Raw genomic sequence first — 21961 nt, 5'->3', positions numbered from 1 at the left:
AGTCAGGTTGACAGCACACCATCAACTAGTGAAAATGAAGTTAATAGAAAAAAAGGAAAATTTAGAGTTCCATGTAGGTTATGTGAAGGTGATCATACTCTTCATCGTTGTCCTTTTCTGGACGAAGCCAAAAGAATTTTGGATAACTGTCCTGCTTCACTGCAGCAAGTTCCACCTGGATACAAGAAACTCTTGCCAAGTCCTTCGCTAGTTGAAAACCCGATTGACATAACTCAATTGTCGATTGAATCACCTATCATTGAAATTGAACCTTCTAAGTCCATACTGGACCAAAGTCAACTGGTCGAGATGGCAATCGACACAGTCTTGCCTTCAGAAGGCCCACCTTCGGATGATACAGATCCCAAAGAGAATGAGATCGACACCGTTCAAATTCTTTTTGTTGATACAGATTCTAATGAACTTGGGGGAAATCCACCCATTCCTTTACAGCAGAAAGAGACCCCCCCAGTTCATGAATCTTATCCAGACATTTATCGGGTACTTCCTCCAAGCAGTTTAATCGTTTTCTTTAATTAGAATCAGCTAGCAAAACCCCGCCTTCCATCTAATGTACCATTCTAAATCATAGTACAAGTTTGAAAAATGATCGTGTCTGGCACTATCATAGATGAAGGGGCTTCAGTGAGTATCCTTTCCTCAACTGCTTGGAAAGCGCTTGGTTCGCCATCGCTTTTTGCTGAAAAACAAAATTTGTCAGGTTTCAACAAAGGAACATGTGAACCGTTAGGGATCCTTCCAAAGTTACCAATAACTTAGAGAAAGAAAACCATTCATTTTAACATGATGGTAGCCCAAGGTCCACTAGATTACAATCTACTCCTTGGATGTGACTATATATAACATGGAAGCTATTGTTTCCACATTCTTTCGAGTGATGTGTTTTCCACATGAAGACAGACTAGTGCAACTTGTCGACCAGCTTTCATTTCCTGGTTCAAACACAGCTATGAATAAACCATCATTCCTAAATGGTCTCTTCGCGTCAACAATGTCTCCTCAACCTTCATTCCATCCACCTAGTTATCGCGAGTAGTTTGGTGAGTGTGATGAAGGTTAGGGGGCATGCACCCTAGTCTACTTCAGTAGGCGAACCCAAAGGAAAAGAGAGATTTTCTTGAAAGGTCATAATACTCGGACCGAAAAAGCATTCTTGTATAGGTTATGTGATCAGTCTGACACACTTATTTCCTTTGTACTATTGTGATTGGAAGCTCACACCATTCACATTCGTATGTTATGTGATTGGAAGCTCACACCATTTACCTTTGTCTATTTCGATAGACAAAGCAAAGGAAGAGTTTTTGTCTGCCGACAGAAACAATCCTGCCTAACCACAAGGACTTCCATTTGGTAACCTGGAAACTCTCCTTTTACTAAAACACCTGGGGGCATGCAAACCTTTGCATGCAAGTGAAAAACGACCTTTGATTTTCTTAGTTTGTAGGTTCTCGGCCCTTTAACCTCGTAGCTCGGTCGTTTCTAGCTTGCATAAAAAGGCCATGAGCACATGCTATAGTAGTGTTCAAGCTCATTAAAAAATAAATCTACCAAGAGACATTATCAAAAGATTGGTAAGAGAAATGTTCCCGCAAGGTTCAAGCTCGTTAAAAAATCAAATTGCACTGAGAATATTTTTCTCCTGATTCAAGCTCATTAAAAAATGAAACCACCTTTGGTAAATAACCTTTGTGATCGCCAAGCTATCAGCCCTTTTGATACCTTGGTTGTGTTCCTACCGTCACCTCCATTCATTTGGTCGACCATATGCTTCCACTTGATTATTTACCCTTTTGAAGAACATCTGCGACAAGTGATTCTGATTGCCACCCTCTTCACACTGCCATGTTTTGAGAAGTTCCAAACTTACCTGGAACCGATTGCTACCTGAAAATACAACTCGTTCCTAAAAAATGAGTCCCTTTTAAACTCTTTTTAGACTCGTTAAATATAAAAATATTGTCGAGCTATTGGCCTTTCCAGCTCGTTAAAGTAAGGGGAATGCCATCCCTCCCATATATTTTAATATTTTTGGACCTGAGGGATTATTAAACAAAAAGATCGAGTGCTTATCTTTGTTGGCTCGTGAAAGCTATCGAAAAGTCATCCCTTTCATATTATTTTATACTTTTTCAGAATTAGGGGATTATGCCACGAAAAAATACTATTGGAGTCTCCTTTTCGTCCCTTTTCAATCTCTCTAAACATGAAAAGGACCGAGTTATCTTTGTCATTAAACTCGTTAAAACAATAGCGACAAACTTGTCCACCCAAACAAGAACAAGTCTCACTGATGCTAGGCTCGCTAAACACAAAGTGATAGGTTTGCCTGAAGGGAAAACTATAGACCAAGAATATGTTATCCTCCTCAAGCTTGACAAAAGTAAAGAGGTACTGGTCAGCAATGACTGGGGAAAAGTGGGAAGAAAACTTAAAGAACTTTTTTGGTAGCAGGTCGCTCTTGAACATGACACTTTCACTCCATCACCGTGATTGAGTTGGGTTGGGTTTTTCTGTTCACCATCACCATTGGTCTTCTGTACCATCCATGGGGTTAACGCTACGAAGTCCATATCAGTGTCGCCAATATGTTCAAGAGAATTCATTCAGAGAATTCACCATCCAGCAAACACCTCATCCACTACAATACTTCCACCCTTCATTTTTCATGATCTCCATTCCTGAACCTTATATCATCAGATCGTTTTCACCTCCACAAAAATCATTTGCTCTGTTTCACATCGTAGATGTGGGATACATCAATGCCCTCCTATGACATGTCACTTCTTGTCGACATCAGCCCATTATCCAAAAAGTTGACTTAGAAACAACCCTTTCAATACTTTGAAGCTTGCATGCCACAATGGCAAGTGTCTCGCTTCTGGCAATAGGTTTACATCAATGACCTTCGACCGAAAGACTTTGCGTGGTGTTTGAAATTGGCTCATATATTCACACCACGTGAATTTTACTGTAGTACCTTGAGGGTCATCATCATTATCTGTGACTCCTCTCGCGTCTGTTAACAACTTACATTATTGGCTGGTAATCAGGCGATGTCTTTCCATGTTCGACTTCAAAACATCTTTTCACATGGATCGACTTATACACCGGGCGAAGATTGGATGAGTTTCGAAGACCCCAGATCTAGTTTCATCCATCCAGGCTATGATATATTCAGGAAAATAAAGACATCAATTGTACACATAAGCTGTACAAATAGTCATCTAAGCCAAGGAATATGACTCTTCATGCGAAGAATCACCAGTCTGCAACAACAGACGATTGTCTGTCCTATGTACATGAAAATGAATTTATAAAACTGAGCATGGGAATGCCCGCCTCAGCTAGATCATGAAAATAATATCATGATGATGTATTGTATTGTATCTTATATAGGTCACCTTCCAGTACGAATACCTCGAATCCTCATGATAAAGCATTTCACCCAACATCAGAAGTTTTACGACCTCATGCTTTAGGGGGCAGCTGTTATAGACATATTTGGGCACTGCAACTCCAAACTCATATGTACATAAACTAAGGTCTCCTTAAGTCCCTAAAAGTGTTGTTTCATACCCTAAAGGATCATGGTCAACTGGTTACATCATTTCCCAGAAGTTCCACCTGAAAAACTACTCATAACTGGCCAAAACTGGACCATACAGACTGCTCCATGGTCAAGGTACGATGCATACTAACTGCCAAACTGGCCAGGTGCGATGCATACTGACTGCCAAACTGGCCAGGTGCGATGCATACTGAAATGACCTTCTGCGGGGTGTGATGAGAAAGAATAGACAAATGGCAGAGACGGTTTTCTAAGTGGATGATCATGGAATCTTCCAGAAACCTCTCCTGTGACACTTGCCTCTCTGAATTCGCCCAGGGATGAGTAAGAGATCAATGAAATCTCCAAGTGGAACCAAGAACTATCCGTGAAATGAAGCTAATCAAAAACCCAGAGCTAACTCACATCCTTGCAAGAAATCTATAGATGGATCCCTCATCTGAGAGATCTGGACGCTGGAATTTTGTATTTTGTAAGGAAGTGTTGTTGGTTTGTTGGTGAGAAGAGACATTGCATTGTTGGGTGATTTGCTTGTTCATGAGGTGAAGAGGGCTTCTATACTGGGAGGATGATGCTGGATCAAACAACTAGGTTGTAATCCTCTCTTTCACTGCTATTAATAAACTTCTTTGAGTTTTCCTCCATATAATTGTGTATTTGTGAATCTTATTGTTTATGAATGCAATTATATGGTCAATGTGTTTTTTATTCCTCATTGTTTATGATGTTTTAGATGGAGATGCTTTGATGGTTTGTTGTTACTTTGACTCTACAGGTACTCTTTGAAGCGGGACAAGTAGGAGAAGAGTGGCAAATTCTATCAAGGAAAGGAGAAATCAAGCTAGGATCAAAGCAGAAGATCCAGGTTGGTCCTTTTTTTTCTTCCCTCTCATCTATCACACTTAAAGGAACTCTTGAAAAGATTTCATTGTTTGTTTCTAAGATAGATACCCATCTTAGTGGGACTAGCAATTCGAATCAACACTAGTTTTCCCTGAAACACCCCCCCTAAAATGGAACATCGTCCTGATTTTCTCCTTCTGAAAAAAACCCGGAAAGGTTTCTTTCATAACCTGCTCATCTTCCTAGGTGGCCTCTTCCGGTCCATAGTGTTGCCACTGCACTTTAACCTGGGTGATAACTCGTTTCTGCAATGTTACTTCTCTCCAATATAGTATAGCTAAAGGTTTGACCAAGAACTCGCCTTCCAGTTTGACCTCAACATAGCACCAAAATGAGTTAAGTCATTAACCAATTTGTTTTAATGAATCTGTAAAAGAGAAACTATATATATGTATATATTTTACCTGAATTTCTTACCATTTTATTACGTGATTAACATCATAAACATATTTCTTAAGTAGAGAAACATGAAAGACATTGTGTATATGAATGTGACTGGGTAGGGAATGTTGGTAAGCCACCGGTCCGATTCGAGCTAGAATTTGGAAAGACCCCACTACAACAAAACCAGCGATTTGCGCCAGATTTAGCGCCAGATTTTATTGCATTTGTTTTGTAATTGTGATGAGCAACCTGGCGCTAAATCTGGCTCTATTGTACATTTTTTAAAGCGTCCTTTTTTGCACCTGATTTTGCATCCTTTTTCACGCTAGATTTTGCATCATTTTTTACACCAAACTATGCATCATTTTTTGCGTCAAATTTTGAACCAAGATTTGCATCTTATTTTATGACAGGTTTTGCTTCTAGTTTTGTGTCATTTTTTGCATCTATTTTTCATTCTCTTTTGCTTCCTATTTTGTGTCATTCTTTGCTTCCATTTTTGCACCATCATTTGCATCAAGTTTACACTGTATTTTGAATCCAATTTAACGTCTTTTTATGCCTCCATTTTGTGTCAGTTTTTGCATCTAGTCTTATGCCAGGTTTTGTATCTAGTCTTACACTAGTTTTTGCTTCTATTTTTGCACCAGCTTTGGTGCCTATCTTTGCACCATGTGTTGAATTTGATTTAGCACCAAATTTTTCATCCATTTTTGTGCCCATTTTTGCATCTTTTTTTGGACCATTTTTTACATCCACATTTATGTTTGATTTGTCTCCATTTTTCCCATCTCATTTTGCACCATATTGTGCGTCATTTGTTTCATCCAATTTTGCATCATTTTTAACACCATCTCTTGCATCTAATGTTACATCATTTTGAGCATCCAAATTTGCATTTATATTTGCATCTTATGTTGAGTCATGTGTTGTGTCCACCTTTGCATCTTATTTTGTGTCTAATGGTACATTCAATTTAGAGCCATTTTTTACGTCTACTTTTGTATTTGTTTTTGCAGCAAGTTTTGCATCCAATTTTAAGCTATTTTATGCCCCTTTTTGCACCATTTTTTTGTGTCTACTTGTGTCCAATGTTGCACCATTATTTACACCGACTTTTTCATCCAATTTTGCATTTTTTTGGTGTCTAGTTTTGCATCGTTTTCACCATCCAAATTTGCATCTTTTTTTGCCTCATTTTGTGTCCACATTTGCATTAATTTTGTGTTTGAGTTCGAGCCTAAATTTGCATGTGATTAGGAATCATTTTTTACATCCAATATGGCATCCTTGGTTTCACCTTTTTTCAGCCCCATTTTGCATCTTGTTTTATGTCTTTTCTTACATCCTTTTTTTTTCCTTTTTTGCACCCAAGTTTGCATCCCAAATTTACATCATTATTTGCATCATCATTTGGCATATTAATTTGTAACGTTTTTTGCTTCTTTTTAACTCTCAACTTTGCATCTTATTTTACATCTAGTTGTTGTCTTTTTTTGCATCTAATTTGGTGCCCATTTATGTGTCCTTGTTTTTGCCCAATTTGATATCCTTTTGTATGCCATGTTTTGTTCCCTTCTTTGTGTCAACTATTGCACAATTTTTCACTTCTAATTTAAAACACTTTGTATTTCAATTGTCTGCATTTTGTATTAATTCCTAGTTTGACATCCAATTTTGCTTTCAATTTTGCATCCATGGTTACATCCGCATTTGACTTCTTATATAGAGTATATTTTTCTTTACATATATGACCCCCTTTATAGATTCATAGTGAAATATATGATAGTTTCTAAATATCATTAAAGCAGATATCACAATTAAAAATCATTTGTAAAGAAATTTAAGAGAAATTGACAACATCCATCCAAAAAAATTACAATGTGTCATTAACAAATTTCAAAACATGTATAAAATAGCAACATAATACTAATAAAATCAGTATTATTTTTAATCAAAACAAGTAAAATTCAAATATGATTAACAAATCAAAATATTTCATGAATATCGTTATTCTACGATAAATTAACAACATACATAAATCAAACTCATCGTATGATTACAAAATCAAAATGACTCATTGATATAGGGTAAATTCACAACACCCATCTAAACATAACAATGTCATTCTACACAATAATTTCTTCATAAAAAACAATGCATGTGCATGCCCAGCTACCACCACCAAGATCATCCTCATGATCATCTTGACCATCCTCATTACTCTGATCCACATCATCACCAACACCGCAACTATCATCATCATCTCCTCCTTCACCACCATCATCCTCATCCTCATCATCTCCTGATATATGTTGAACATAATTTGGATCATGGTCTTGGCAATCATTACCTATAGCATTCTGAGAAAAAAAATCAATATTACATGTTAGTATTAATTACATAACACAACGCATGTTTTTGTTATACAATGTTAACCATAAAATGAAGTAAGATATAATATCTAATAGTACTAAAAAATAAAATGAAAATATGGTTTAAAAGTATATTGGAAATCCAACTAAGATTACATACCATGGAGTCCATCCAAACAACAAATTCAACCCATCTCTTTTCCTGCAGCACCTCCTTTTCCAAATGATTTGGAGGTCTTCCATATTTTAGTTCCTATCAATCAGTAAATAGGGAGAAATTAGATAACAATGACTTTCTTCTAGTACAAAATTTGTTAAAAAAATATCACATGTTTAATACACTTACAAAGGTTGTTATCAGTGCTTTTAAACCTTTCTGGCCACTACGATGAGTGACTTTTGTCTTGGTTAACCTCGCCTTGGATGCCTTGTCCTTAAACATAAACCAATTCAATTTATTTTCACACAAATACATGTTTAAGATACTTATAAGTATTAATACATTCTAAATAATGTTTAATGAAAAATTCAATACCTGAATGCTCTCATTGCCGACTTTTCTTTGTGTCTTCTAGAAGAGATTCATTCATACTTAAACAAGGGGATATATTGTAACTTTTTCTAAGTTCTGAATTTTTGGATCGAATACTAGAGTCCAGGCCATATAAGGTGCTTAAACAGGTTGATATATTATATCCCGGCGTAACCTCATGGATCCTCAACGGAGTATCCAGTTGGGAAGGTTCCTACTTGCTCACCACAATCTGTATATTTTCTCCAACTTCGAAATTTTGGTTCTCTCCAGCTTCCTGGCCATTGTTTCCCTCAATTTTGGCAGGGTCAATGAATCCCTCATGTTTTCTGTTGCTGTCCATATCAAACAATTTTTCTCTAACTGGACCTGCAGCAGTTATGCCATCAACAATAAAAATGCTTTCCTGGCATGCTCCCTTCATGGATTTGACTAAAGATCAGTAGCAGGAGTTACAGGTGGTCCAGGTTCAGGAGTAGATGGGTGGGGTTCAAGAAAGCAGTAAAAGGAGCTAAAGAGGGATCTCCTAGTGTCCAAACAGGACTAACTGCTTAAAGACTGGGATCTGCTAATGACAGATTGCTCACCCGGGGTCTCAGGATCAACATGAAAATATTGAAACCATATTCCACATAAGTGAGATCTTGAAACCATCCAGCATTCTCTCCCAAGTTCCCAGCATCTGGGAGATGAAGGTTGGTATTTCAAGTCCTTCATTTTCATACCTCCGATGAGTGGATTATCCAGAACGAGGTTTCGAGAAAGGCAGGCAAAAAAGAAAATCAGAGTGTTTTTTGTATTCGGTAGCATCTGAAGTTCTGGTCTCCAACAAGCTAATCACTCCCACTAGAAAGCCATAATGAAATTTCCATATGTGAAATTTCTATAAAGACTCTGAGCCTTTTGTTTTGAAATCCTGTAATATGTATACCGACTGAATGTAAATGTTTGTTCACTAATAGGAAAACAAGGTTACTATCTATTAACATATTTCTTAATAGTGAAGAATTGCATTGAACTTCTTTGTGCTATACATATGAATTCTCAGATACTATAAAATATCCGCTGAAAACTAGAACACCTCTAGTTATACTTCAGTTTATAGATCAACTACAGCACATGCAAACAACCTTATGTCAGATAACAACATCAAATAATTCTGTAGCCATTGACTACAAGATTTGACCACTTTTGACTACAAAACTAACCAGGGCCATCTGGGTGACAACAGATAAAAGAAAGCAGAGAAAATTTGTGTTATCTATATGTTATCTCTTATGCATACAATATTATTATGCGCCTATGGAAAGATGGAACCTCTGCATTTCTTTGGATTTAGGCTATATCATTTTCCTTGAATTAAAAAGGTGATTTTTTTTTTTAATTTTCTCATGTAGTAGGTGCTCCAAGGACATAAGGACTCAGTGTATTCTCTTGCATCTTATTGTCTCAATATGATTCCGAGCTTGGCCACACTTGTGTATTTTTATTTTCAATAAATTGAAATTGGGATTCTCACTCTGAAAAGATATGAGGGAAAAATATAAACAATACTTGCAAATTGATAGATAAGATCGTTGTTTATCATATGGTAGTATTTAATGATAAAAGTCTGTGCTACAAAAAAACACTGCTTTGCATGAACGAAAACAATGGCTACATAAGATTTTCCTAGATGATATCCTTATCCCATTTGCACAGTCAGGTTTCTGTCAAGGTTTGCACCTGACACTTTCTCTCAGAGCTTAGCAGCACCAATGAGGATACTCTTCATACAGTTAATTAAAGTTTGCATTTGTTTTCTGGAATGCAAAGATGCGGGATATACACATGCACAATCCAAAGCTCCATTTCTGACTGTATCAAAAACTGCAAGAGAAGGTCCTACTCCATGAACAGAAGAGCATCCCATATAATCCTCTAAACCTATTGCCCTTTTCAATTCATCCATTTCGTCCACCATGGGACCTTCAAATACAACAATAAGTGAAGTGCGAAATGAAGATGATGGAGTTAAATAAGGATGTTGAATTGATTGGCACATAAGGAAGTTGACATCACTCATGTCTGTGAAATGTTTTCGATTCCTCATAGATGTATCAAGTGCATTTGAGCATTGTCTGGCCAGCTCCCAAAAGTCCCCTGTTTCATTGATATGATGGGTATTCATAATAGCAGAATGGTAGAAACCTTCGTGCCCACAAGAAACCAAAATAAGGGTCAAGGGAAGCAATACAAATATTCACACAACTGATCAGAAGAAAATTAATAAAAAAATAAAGGGTATACAAATTGAGATATACTAATACTGTTTGTAGCTGATAGAACCACACACAATTGCTTTCTTACTGAATACAAGTGTATCTGTACAACATGTATACCATGAACAACATGATTGCTCACACTAGAAAAACCCAGTTCATAGAGTGCAAGAAATCATGCCATAAATAAATTAAACCTACAGAAACCGATAACTGTAAATAAATACAAAAACATACTGTGAAAACTAGACAAAACTTTGAAGCAGCAGTGGTAATTCAAAATAAAATAAAGCAATGTGCAAATATGGAATTGGCAAAACCTTACCAACACTATGATCAGATAGGCTGCTGCTAACGAGGCTTCTGCAGTCAACCAGAGTTATGACAGAGTAATGCTCCCAGCGATTGCCAAGCTCCTTGAGAACGGAAGTGGCTTTAAGCCCAGCTGCTGTTAAAGCTCCACACATTGTTGTTCTTTCTGTCTTGCAAACCTGTGATGGCAATCCATCAATATCAAAATTGATACTCATGAAATCATAGAACTTATAGTTCATTAATTTATACTGATATAACGTAGAGAACAAAACCTAGTGTGCATTTACTGGCATTAACAATGCACAAATGTAAGGCCTCATGGACTATAAACTCTTTGTGGACAATAAACTCTATTAACATGGAAGATAATAGACTTTATGGCCTAGCTATCACTAGGCTATAGACCTTATGGACTTCCTATCCACAGTTACAGAACAATTCCTATCCTCTTCATTGACCTAGATACTAGGAAATAAACCTTATGGACTTCATATCCGCATAACATAATTCCTATCCTCCCCATATGACTTCTCTGACACTACTAAATCAAACAGTACACAGTATTGGATATTGACTTGCAGCAATGCTACAAAACTATCTATAAATCTATCAGTAAAGATTATCAAGTTACATTCTCAAGCTGAGATGTCCTCTCTGAGCATAAGCACAGACGAACGATTTGAGAATGGCGAGGAGAATTAGGATCTTCAAATGGAAAATTGGCATGCCTCCTGGACCCCAAAGAATATCCCAATAAGTCAACCCCATGAGCCCAGAAGGGCTTGTTGGCCTGGCCTCTGGGAATTGCATCCTCTATAGCCATACAATTTAGGTTTTCTTCATGATATCCATTCTTCTCTGTCTGAGAATTGGTTTCATATAAAGATCTATAAAGATCTTAGAAATTTCTATAAAGATCTTAGAGGCTAGATCAGTGTGAAAGAGGGAGAGAGCCAACAAGTACCATGGATAGTGAGTAGGTTTCATATCTATAATCTCTTTATTACAGGATGGTATAACATTACTAATCAGTGAGGCACATAGACCAGTGTACATGTTTCCACCAAGAAAGCTCATAACACAAAGACTAATCGCCCGGTTGGATTCTTCCCTGCACCTGCTTTGGCTGGATCGAATCCCTATATCAGGGAGTAGTGCCAACGGGGAGGTGGTCCGGCATCTAGCTAGTCCAAATCATCCATCCAGGCACATCAATCTCAATTTTATATTTGAAGTGACAGGCAGGCCCCTGACTTATAAAGGGTTCATTCATGCGCTCGTTCTCGCTTATTGATCGGATTACCTTATGGATGCTCGACACCTTGATGAGGTCTGACCTAGATCGGATGCCCAGCTATATCGGATGGGTGGCGAGATGAGGGATGTTTCTGCTCAAGCATTGATTTACTAAGCCAGTTTTTTCCTACATGATTCCAATCGGGGCCAAGAGGATAGATAGATTGGGCTAATTCCATCCATAGGTTCAGATTAGTGCGTCACCCTACTTACTATTATTAGGCGACCCCTATTCTTATTTGAGCTCTTCCAACCTTTTCACAATGGCAAGCAATTACCGAATCCACAATGGCTAGCAAGAGCGCCCCCATCTTATTCCTATAGCTATGGCCAGATCTTCCAATCACCTGGGAAAGCCGAATAAAAGAAAGTGAGGGGCCCTACTGCTCCAGGAGCAATCAGCCAGCACACCGGTGCTCCACCTACTGGACAAATTAGATATAAAAGGAGGACGTTAATACCGGTTCCCCATTCATCCCAGAATTCAGATCTTTTGACCGGGAATAAGAATCTCGCTTGACCAATCTTGCACATAAAGACTCGTTATGTAACGTATCCTCTCTCTTGCGACCGAAAGGAGCTAAGGAACCAGTCACTAAGATGGGTGGGGTTCATGAAAGCAGTAAAAGGAGCTAAAGAGGGATCTCCTAGTGTCCAAACAGGACTAACTGCTTAAAGACTGGGATCTGCTAATGACAGATTGCTCACACGGGGTCTCAGGATCAGCATGAAAATATTGAAACCATATTCCACAGAAGTGAGATCTTGAAACCATCCAGCATTCTCTCCCAAGTTCCCAGCATCTGGGAGATGAAGGTTGGTATTTCAAGTCCTTCACTTTCATACCTCCGATGAGTGGATTATCCAGAACGAGGTTTCGAGAAAGGCAGGCAAAAAAGAAAATCAGAGTGTTTTCTGTATTCAGTAGCATCTGAAGTTCTGGTCTCCAACAAGCTAATCACTCCCACTAGAAAGCCATAATGAAATTTCCATATGTGATCTGTATGTTTCTACACTCAACATCTGCATTGCACTCCTTATAAACCATCTCCTAAAACCACTGTATCAATGCATACTAAGCTCACCAGAAATCTTTCTAATAATGACCATAGCTCCTGTAGGGATGGTATCGCCATAATGCATGCCACAGCAGTAACACACTAAAGCCTACTAAAAGAGAAAGCTTGGATTGTGGTGTGACTCCCTAGCATATGTGTTATACAATAATCCACCTCTAGCCCTCTAAGTAGCTCTATAATGTATCTCTCCTCGCATCAGTGCCAAAATATGTCGCAGAGAAACAATGTAGGTTGATGCCATTCATTCAAACCGACTTTGTTGTAGAGGAACGTGTCAGTCAACCTGTGTGTTGATGTTATACATATTGCAGAGAAACAAAGTCTTATACATCGTGAGCCATATGAACTGTGTAGAGCCAAGAGCCATCGGTAATAGAATTGGAGATTGAAGATGAGCTGTGTAGAAATTAAATTAAATCTCTGAGATATTTTCTGGAAGAGAATCATCAATACCTGAACAAAATAATGCATCATTACTCTCCATAAGATTTGGCTTATCTAATGGATCACTAAATTCCAGTACCAAACAAAGAATTCAAGCAAGAAGACATATCAAGGCCTTCTGTAAGCATAGGCATCTTCAATGGAGCACCCATGTTAGAAGGTTCCTGGTTGCTAGCCACTGTGTCTACTTTCACAAGTTGTATCTTTTCTCCAACTTTGAATTCTTGTGTCTCTTCAGCTCCATTCTGTACAGATTGTTCTTCCTGGTCATCCTTACTACCATACTTGAAACAAGTCATTCATACTACTGAAATGGAGCAGCCCCGTTACTAGATAAAGCTCAAACTTGATGAAGATCTTCTTACTGTTATTCAAAACTTTTTGCAGGGTTATGATTTGAAACCCCAACTGTAGAAGATAGTTTTAATTTTGAAATGCTAATAGTACAGACAGTGGATGTCAACAATATCACTGACTGCCAGAACAATCTGCCCATGCATACACTCTTCCTTGATTATGATATTGAAGATAGGCAAAGGAGGTAATACCAATGAGATAGATCAATGCTTCAGAGAATGAAGATCGGTGGATACTCCTGGACTTGTTATGGAGATTGAAGACACAGTAAAAGTCTGACATTCCTTAGAAGTGAAGTTAGATGATCTTTGGTATCATCGATATTTGTTCCTTTCACTTCTTCATAGGCACCTTACTAGCTAGTGCCAGTGAGAAGTATCAGTGAGTTCTAAGGGAGCAACATATATTTTCTTACTATTCCAACTATATGCCCTAGACTTGAATCTAAACAACGAATTGTCAACAATGGTGTCTTGTCACTTAAAAAAAAAACTCAACAGTGCCTTGTGTATCTTAAATTCAATAAGTTTATTTATGTTGATCTCTGTAAGATTACAGTCTTCATTAGGAGTTCTTTCCATGGTCATATAAGATGATGCCATTTGATGCTATTGGTTAGATTACATATAAACATCGAATTCTCAACAATGGTGTCTTATCACTTAAAAAATACTCAACGGTGCCTTATGGATCTTAAACTCAACATGTTTATTTATGCTAGTCTCTGTAAGATTACAGTCTTCATTAGGAGTTATTTCCATGGTCATATAGGATGACGCCATTTGATGCTATTGGTTAGATTACATATATATGGAGTATCGGTTCCATATTAACTATGCATCAGTGCCAAAATATGTCGCAGAGAAGCAATGTAGATTGATGCCATTCATTCAAACTGAATTTGTTGTATAAGAATGTGCCAGTCGACCTATGTGTTAATGTTATACATAATGCAGAGGAACAAAGTCTTATACATCGTGAGCCATATGAACTATGTAGAGCCAAGAGCCATCGGTAATAGAATTGGCAGTAACAACATACCAAGCAGCTCTGCTACTGCTGTTCAATGAAGCTACGAAGATGAGTTGTGTAGAAATTAAATCTCAACTAAATTTGGAAGATGAAGATCTTATTCAACTTCTGTATTTAGTTTCATGTGGCAAGATCGAGATTCTTCTAAAGGAACCTAGCACTGCAACAATATCTACAAGTGATAATTTTGAATTCAATCCTCCCTTTTTGCACAAGTTGAAAAATATTAAGATTCCACTTACAGATATGAATGCAAATGAGAGGAATAGAGTGATTGAAAATGTAAAAGAAGACAAACATTTCTGAATAGATTCAACAATAGTTCTCATCATGAAGGCTAGAAAAATCTTACCTCAACAACAACTATTGAGTGAGTGTGTTGAACAGTTCCAAAGCACATTCAAGCCCGAACTTAAAGCAATAAAATCCAGAATTCAGGACTTGATCTCAAAGGAGTACCTGGAACGTGACAATGAAAACAGTAATTTATTGAGATATATAGCCTAATATCGCTGATTGAGATGCAAGTCGAAAACAAATCTGTAATGCAACATATGGTTAATTTTGTTTTATTTTAGAGAAATAAAACATATCACAGATTGGATTTTCCATGTGAGTTCGACTGACTAACATAGAAATACTCTGTTTTGCAATAGAGGATGAAGAATTTTCCAGGTCAGCTAATCAGTCACCCAATTCTACCTTAAAGACGAGGGACTTAGATAATGCATGGTTTTTGTGCCACAACTCATCAGAGGAGAGAAAATTGCTCGACTCATGCTACTGTTCCTTAAATTTTGTTTTATGTTTCAGACAGGGAGTTCCATCCCTTCGTCTACAAGGAAATAACATAAAGTGGCGATGGATCGATATAGAAGTTAAAATTATTTGGATCTAAAGGAGTGGTGGTTTTATCCACTACTCCAGCTAGTGCCTAAAAAATATAAAATTTGGGTTTGGTGGTTGTGAATTCCATTGTCACTGAAGGTAGGTATAGCCTAATTTTGGTGTCCACCAGAAACCTATCAATTACTTTGGCTATACCCTCTTTACCCTTCCTTTCATTACACCAATCTTACAAATAGCATGCACTTTCAGAACCTAGTCAAAGAGCCCCCAACTCCAATGGTTTTTCAGACTGGTTATGATTTGAAACCCTGCTTCGTCTGAAACCCCAAGTGTAGAAGATAGTTTTGATTTTGAAATGCTAATAGTATTGACAGTGGATGTCAACAATATCACTGACTGCCAGAACAATCTGCCCATGCATATGCTCTTCCTTGATTATGATATTGAAGATAGGCAAAGGAAATTATACCAATGAGATAGATCAATGCTTCAGAGAATGAAGATTGGTGGATACTCCTGGACTTATTATGGAGATTGAAGACACAACAAAAGTCTGACATTCCTTAGAAGTGAAGTCAGATGATCTTTGGTATCATAGAGATTTGTTCCTTTCACTTCTTGATAGTCACCTTACTAGCTAGTGCCAGTGAGAAGTATCAGTGAGTTCTGAGGGAGCAACATATCTTTTCTTACTATGCCAACTATATGCCCTAGACTTGAATCTAAACAACGAATTGTCAACAATGGTGTCTTGTAACTTAAAAAAAATAACTCAACAGTGCCTTGTGGATCTTAAATTCAACAAGTTTATTTATGCTGGTCTCTGTAAGATTACAGTCTTCATTAAGGGTTCTTTCCATGGTCATATAAGATGATGCCATTTGATGATATTGGTTAGATTACATATAAACATCGAATTCTCAACAATGGTGTCTTGTCACTTAAAAAATACTCAACGGTGCCTTATGTATCTTAAACTCAACATGTTTATTTATGCTGGTCTCTGTAAGATTACAATCTTCATTAGGAGTTATTTCCATGGTCATATAAGATGATGCCATTTTGACGCTATTGGTTAGATTACATATATATGGAGTATCGATTCCATATTAACTATGCATCAATGCCAAAATATGTCGCAGAGAAGCAATGCAGATTGATGCCATTCAGTCAAACTGACTTTTTTGTAGAGGAACGTGTCAGTCGACCTGTGTGTTAATGTTATACATAATGCAGAGGAACAAAGTCTTATACATCGTGAGCCATATGAACTGTGTAGAGCCAAGAGCCATCGGTAATAGATTTGGCAGTAACAACATACCAAGCAGCTTTGCTATTGTTGTTCAATGAAGCTACGAAGCTGAGATGTGTAGAAATTAAATCTCAACTAAATTTGGAAGATGAAGATCTTATTATGAGGCCGAATTGACTGGATTTGGCTGAGCTCATTTGGAGGAGATTTTTGTTGGTTTGACTAGCATTAACTTTCTAGTTACAACATCTTGTTAACTGTTGTTTGGCTGGACTGTTTTGACAGTGATTGGGCAAGTAATTTTGTATGATGTACTCTCTCTCTCTCTCTGTGTGCTGAACTTTTGAAGAATAATAAGAAGATTTGATCAAAGGGTTTTCCCCACATTGGGGTTTTTCTCTAGCATCCGCCAAATATTGTGCCCTCTTGTCTTGACTTGTCTTATTCTTATTGTTTATGTTCTATCTGCAAATACTCTCAATATTTATGTGATTGCTAATCTGGAAATTTATATTGGGCTAATAAGGAAAATTGACGTAAATTGCTCTAAAGCATAAGAACATACCATTGTTATCTAAAATTAACAATCATTCTATAATTAGCATGATTAAAATGTAGAAAAATGTTATGGAGTGTCCAAGTAGTGTAGAACAGAGAAGCAAGAAAAAATACCACAAGACAACCATAGGGTTGATAGAACCATGTTTAGGCACATTAGATATTGCTTGGTGACATAGTCTTACACCTTTGAAAGGAATATTTGTTTCCCTACATTTCTATTGAACAAATACAAACCTGAATATGTTCTAAGGACTATCATGGAGGGAGTCGAGATGGCCCACAGGACCCATGGCTGAATATACAAGGGGATTTCAATGCTGGAAATCTAGTTTATAGCATAGTAGCAAGATTTGGTCATATTGCTCTTTATTATATGGAAATAGGGCAACAATACAAAATTTAGTATGTTTTCACTGCAATGCAGATACAGAACAGTTCACTTACCTTATAATGTCTTTGATACCCATCAACATATAAGCCCCAAAAAAACAGAGCAAAAACCTCAAAAAAATAAAAATAACAGTAAGAAAACACTTAAAAATAAACTACATTGCAAAATTTTCAAAGAATAAATTGCTTTTTCTGGTTTTTGTGTGTTTTGAGGATGAAATTCTTCTAAAATATGGAACAAAACGCTTATTTTCATACTAAGAAATATAGATTTCCATATTGGAACCATGCTGCATTTCTTTATTAGGTATTGTCCATACTGAGTTGTATTTGAATACATATTCATATTCAAATTTTGCTACTATGGTTTATAGCCATTCCTAGTTACACGTATGCTGAAATCAGGGAGGTCAAGGTAATCAGATAAATTGTCACAACAATTATGAACAATAGGCAACCTTCCTTGAAATTCTTGAACCTCCAGTAATCAGAAAAATTGTCACAACAATTATGAACAAGAGGCAACCTTCCTTAAAATTCTTGAACCCCCTACCCTTGCCTGGATTTTCTCACGGCGCCAATCAGTCCTCATGTACATGTACATCAAAATATTTAGTATATAATTAACTATAAATTTGTTAACATTAAAAAGACAAATAGATCCTCTGTTCATGTAGAGATGCTCACTGACGACCATGTTGACAATGGCGATGAGAGGGAGAAACTGCCGTGATATCCAATCTTCAATATGCATATTTTAGATAATAAAGACTGACCTACTAAGTTAACCAAGTAGCTGTTATACAAAGTACACACAAATGAAGCTCAAAGTTAAGAGATTTTTTTTCTCACTTTCTTTGCTTCCCACACAAACTATTACTCGATTTCGATTTTTCTTATTAGATTCCAAAATTTAATGAAATTATCTGGCTGGGAGCATTGTTGCAGTGCATGGCTTTTATCCACTATCTCCACTACAAATGACAACAAAAAATCCATTAAGACCGGAATCTCCCCACAACAGTGAAAGCAGAGTTCATTATTCAAGAACAAAGTAAAGCGAACCAAATACTCTAAGAGCAGGACATGCATGAGTCCTCCAGACCCAGATCCACTAGATTGATTGCATCATTTTTTCAGCTGGATGAAGCATTGATGACCCGGTAGATGCACCAGTCATGAGCAAAAATAACAGACGATCAGTGATTCAGAAGCACCCTTACCAAGCACAGTTGAGATCATCCAAATAATCCACAAGGCCATCTAGGTATGCTATCTTACAAAAGCTATAATTCTCAGCTTATATCTTGTAGACACTAGACAGACACCCATCACCAGTGTTCTCCCTTCCACACGTAACCCGTCAAAATTTGCAGTCTGATGAGCTTCAATAAAGTTTGCTAGGATAGAATCCAGCCTAGTTTATGGCCCTTCATACCTCTCCTTTGACGCTTAGATAAATTAGGACTTATTTATTTTCTAGGCTTCTGCTATTAGTCTCGTCTTCATTGTATCAGGTTTATCTGTTATTATAACCCTTGAAAATCTGATAAGGAAATCCAAGAGATGCTTCTCCATATTTGTGAATGACATTCTTCGTAAAACTGTTGACATAGACTAGTGCACCTAAATCCAGGGGATTTAAACTGGTTACCTACTAACACGTAACCAGAACCAGCCAGATGCTCGTCTTCATTGTATCAGGTTTATCTGTTATTATAACCCTTGAAAATCTTATAAGGAAATCCAAGAGATGCTTCTCCATATTTGTGAATGGCATTCTTCGTAAAACTGTTGACATAGACTAGTGCACCTAAATCTAGGGGATTTAAACTGGTTACCTACTAACACGTAACCAGAACCAGCTAGATGCTCAACAACATTGGCTACAAACAATTGAGATAATCACCCCTTTTTTATTTTATCATTCGTCATTCTGTTAAATCTGAAATCTTATTTGTAGTCTCTCCTTTTCAACGAATACCTTTAAGAACTCCAGCATCAATATATAGTTTTAGTCCCATTAACCTAATGTCCTTTCATCATTTGTGGACATTTATATAATTTATTTCTTTATTCCGAAATTCTTCTTAAAATTATTATTTCCATTTCTTTATGAACCTTCTGCTGTCGAGCAATTGGTGTTATTTTGAGCAAAATAATTTGTAAACGAAGTTTCTTGGTTAGTGAAAAGCCCGCCAAAAGTACCTCTACGCCAAGTAGATCCCTGGAAAGTGTCTATCTCTCAATGTTAGTGACATCTCAACGCATTCACCCATTCGGGAGCTTTCGTAGGCAGTTAGCGTCGTATATAGAGCATCTAGCTCTGCGGGCCTCACAGTTTGTGAGGAAGAGTAAGCAGATCACAGAGTATTTGCTTATTTCACTCCTTTCGGAAAACCTATAAATTTTTTAAAGTAACTGCTACTTACGAATCATAAGTTTTTTAAAATAAATTCTACTTAGTTTCAGATTTTTAGATTTTTAAGGGGTTTTACCGACCCAGAAATAGAGATTCAATAAATGGAAGAGAAGCTTACTAATGGTGACATCGCCTCGGGGCTCTGGAGCATCTTGTCCATTCCCTTGGGGCCGAGTGAGGTGCGGAGGATTCTCGCAACGGACCTCGCGGCCGCAATGTTGGCCTTCTGAGCATCTAAGCCTCTGATTCGGGTCTTCTGTTCCTGCTCCTTTATTATGATAAATGGCCTCCCGTACTCATCAAATGCCAGCGCCATCCCTGCAAACAGTAACAGATTGCAGCATAGAGATTAAAACCTAAACATACAAGAGTGGCTGCTAAAAACACACTGGATTTTGAACCAGAAACCTGAAATGCGTGTACTCCTCTTTGTGTGGAAGACTGAATGTGCGGGTGGAAATCCATTGAAGTTAAAAATGGAACATACCTTGGCGCCGTCAATGGACTGAAGAACCGATCGTGGGGTTCGAGTGTCTGCTACTGGTGAACCCTAATTCGCAAATCTCTGCAATCTCCTTTTCGCTCCCGCCCTGCGAAAAGCGAATAGATCCTCCTTCTTGTTCTAGAACGTAAACGAAGTTTGGGTTGGGAGGGGTTTTGTAAAGAAATGTAAAGCTTCACCTTTTTCAAAAATGCTAATTTCATAGTGAAAAACAGTAAATACATTTTTTTATTTTCACATCACTAGTTAAGTAGCTATATAATGTTTTTGGTTCTTGGTTAGGTTGGAAAATATTTATAATAATATAATTTTATGGTTGTTGTTTAAGTTTATTAGGTGTTATTAAAACAATAAATACATTTTTTTTATTTTCACATCACTAAAGAAGTAACTATATAATGTTTTTGGTTATTGGTTAGGTTATAAATATTTATAATAATAATAATATAATTTTATGGTTGTTGTTTAAGTTTATTAGGTGTAATTTTTTTTAATTTCAATTTAATAATTTTTAAATGGAAAAATATGATTTTAATTTGGTTGTATTGAAAATATTTATATGTTTTTACATATAAGGTGGGTGCAAACAAAGGAGAATATATAGTAAGTCTATTTAATAGTTAATAGCAAGTGTTAATTTCTTAAAATTATATGATAAATTTGAAAGGAGTAGGGTATGTATCTTTTTTCGGGTGAAATATATTAAAATTATTGTGTGAATGGGGTTGTAAGACCCTATATTTTCATCCTGGGAAAATATAGTCCTCTCTTAGCCACTTGCATAGTTTAGATTGTCATAAGCAAAGTAGGTACATTGTCTTAAGATGTAAACATTTCATTTTAAGCAGTGTCATAATGTGGTTTCAGCGAAGCATTAAAAGATGGAATGAGCATGCACATTTGAGATGCTAGTGTTATATTCAGCGTGAGGCATGATTGCACGTCTAAGAAGACTCTAACAAGGGTTGCAGAGGAGAGGTTGGGGGATTGTAGTCTCACTTAGAAGTGTACACAAGCAAGTTAAGCCCTATGAGAAGTTGTGAAACAAAATTAAGGGATTTGACAAGTTGCACGAAGGCAACTTAGTAGTGGTACTAAGTGAGAAATCCTTGATTCAACTTGATACTCTCTCCTTGGCACTACCACTTTGTAAGATGGAGAAGAAATGTGAAATAGATGTGAAACCCACTAAAGAAGTTGAAGGTTGTTGTAATGTATATCGGTGGTTATGTCATGATGTGAAAGGAAGTGTTGGAACTTGGAAGGTGACCATTAGAGTAGATTTACCATGGAGTGCAAGGAGGTGCAAGGATCTGATAAGGAGGGAACTACACAAATCTAACAAGTAGGCCATATTGGGTTAGGATATTACTATTTTGGGACATCCAAAGTTGAAGGTTCATTTTATGGAGGTG

General features: G+C 37.1%; 1 protein-coding gene and 1 pseudogene across 5 annotated transcripts; both read right to left on the bottom strand.

Annotated features, from left to right (window-relative positions):
• Positions 1-6934: 6934 nt before the first annotated feature.
• On the bottom strand, positions 6935-10550 carry LOC149243787 (uncharacterized). 4 transcript variants are annotated; one of them, XR_016246703.1, is made up of 4 exons: positions 7790-8139; positions 7601-7687; positions 7415-7507; positions 6935-7242 (listed from the first exon to the last, which is right to left on the bottom strand). XR_016246703.1 is itself a non-coding variant. In XM_089374618.1 (3 exons), exons 1-3 carry the CDS (start codon positions 7727-7729, stop codon positions 7009-7011), a joined length of 456 nt encoding a protein of 151 aa, XP_089230744.1. In that variant the 5' UTR covers positions 7730-8139; the 3' UTR covers positions 6937-7008. The 4 variants fall into 4 exon arrangements, 3 of the variants coding, with proteins under 3 accessions (XP_089230744.1, XP_089230745.1, XP_089230743.1); XM_089374618.1 differs by having other exon boundaries at positions 6937-7242; positions 7601-8139; XM_089374619.1 differs by lacking the exons at positions 6935-7242; positions 7415-7507; positions 7790-8139 and adding an exon at positions 10373-10550 and having other exon boundaries at positions 7600-7687.
• A 9588-nt stretch (positions 10551-20138) lies between these two features.
• Positions 20139-20654, bottom strand: LOC149243786 (T-complex protein 1 subunit epsilon pseudogene; annotated as a pseudogene). Its single transcript, XR_016246040.1, has 2 exons — positions 20532-20654; positions 20139-20362 (listed from the first exon to the last, which is right to left on the bottom strand). The product of XR_016246040.1 is annotated as a T-complex protein 1 subunit epsilon pseudogene (transcript).
• Positions 20655-21961: the final 1307 nt, after the last annotated feature.

The sequence above is a fragment of the Pinus tabuliformis genome, chromosome 8 (assembly GCF_031772625.1).
Source record: "Pinus tabuliformis cultivar Carrire ecotype Pingquan chromosome 8, CPIR1, whole genome shotgun sequence".
Lineage (NCBI taxonomy): Eukaryota > Viridiplantae > Streptophyta > Pinopsida > Pinales > Pinaceae > Pinus > Pinus tabuliformis.
The sequence above is the reverse complement of the archived record's forward strand: the minus strand, read 5'-3'. Positions and strand labels throughout refer to the sequence as shown.

Bases quoted from the DNA above. Each gene is read 5' to 3' on its own strand.
- LOC149243787 (XM_089374617.1), bottom strand. From the start codon at position 10,514: ATGTGTGGAGCTTTAACAGCAGCTGGGCTTAAAGCCACTTCCGTTCTC. The intron at 9,977-10,372 runs GTAAGGTTTTGC...GTGGGCACGAAG, and splicing joins CCTATCTGATCATAGTGTTG to GTTTCTACCATTCTGCTATT.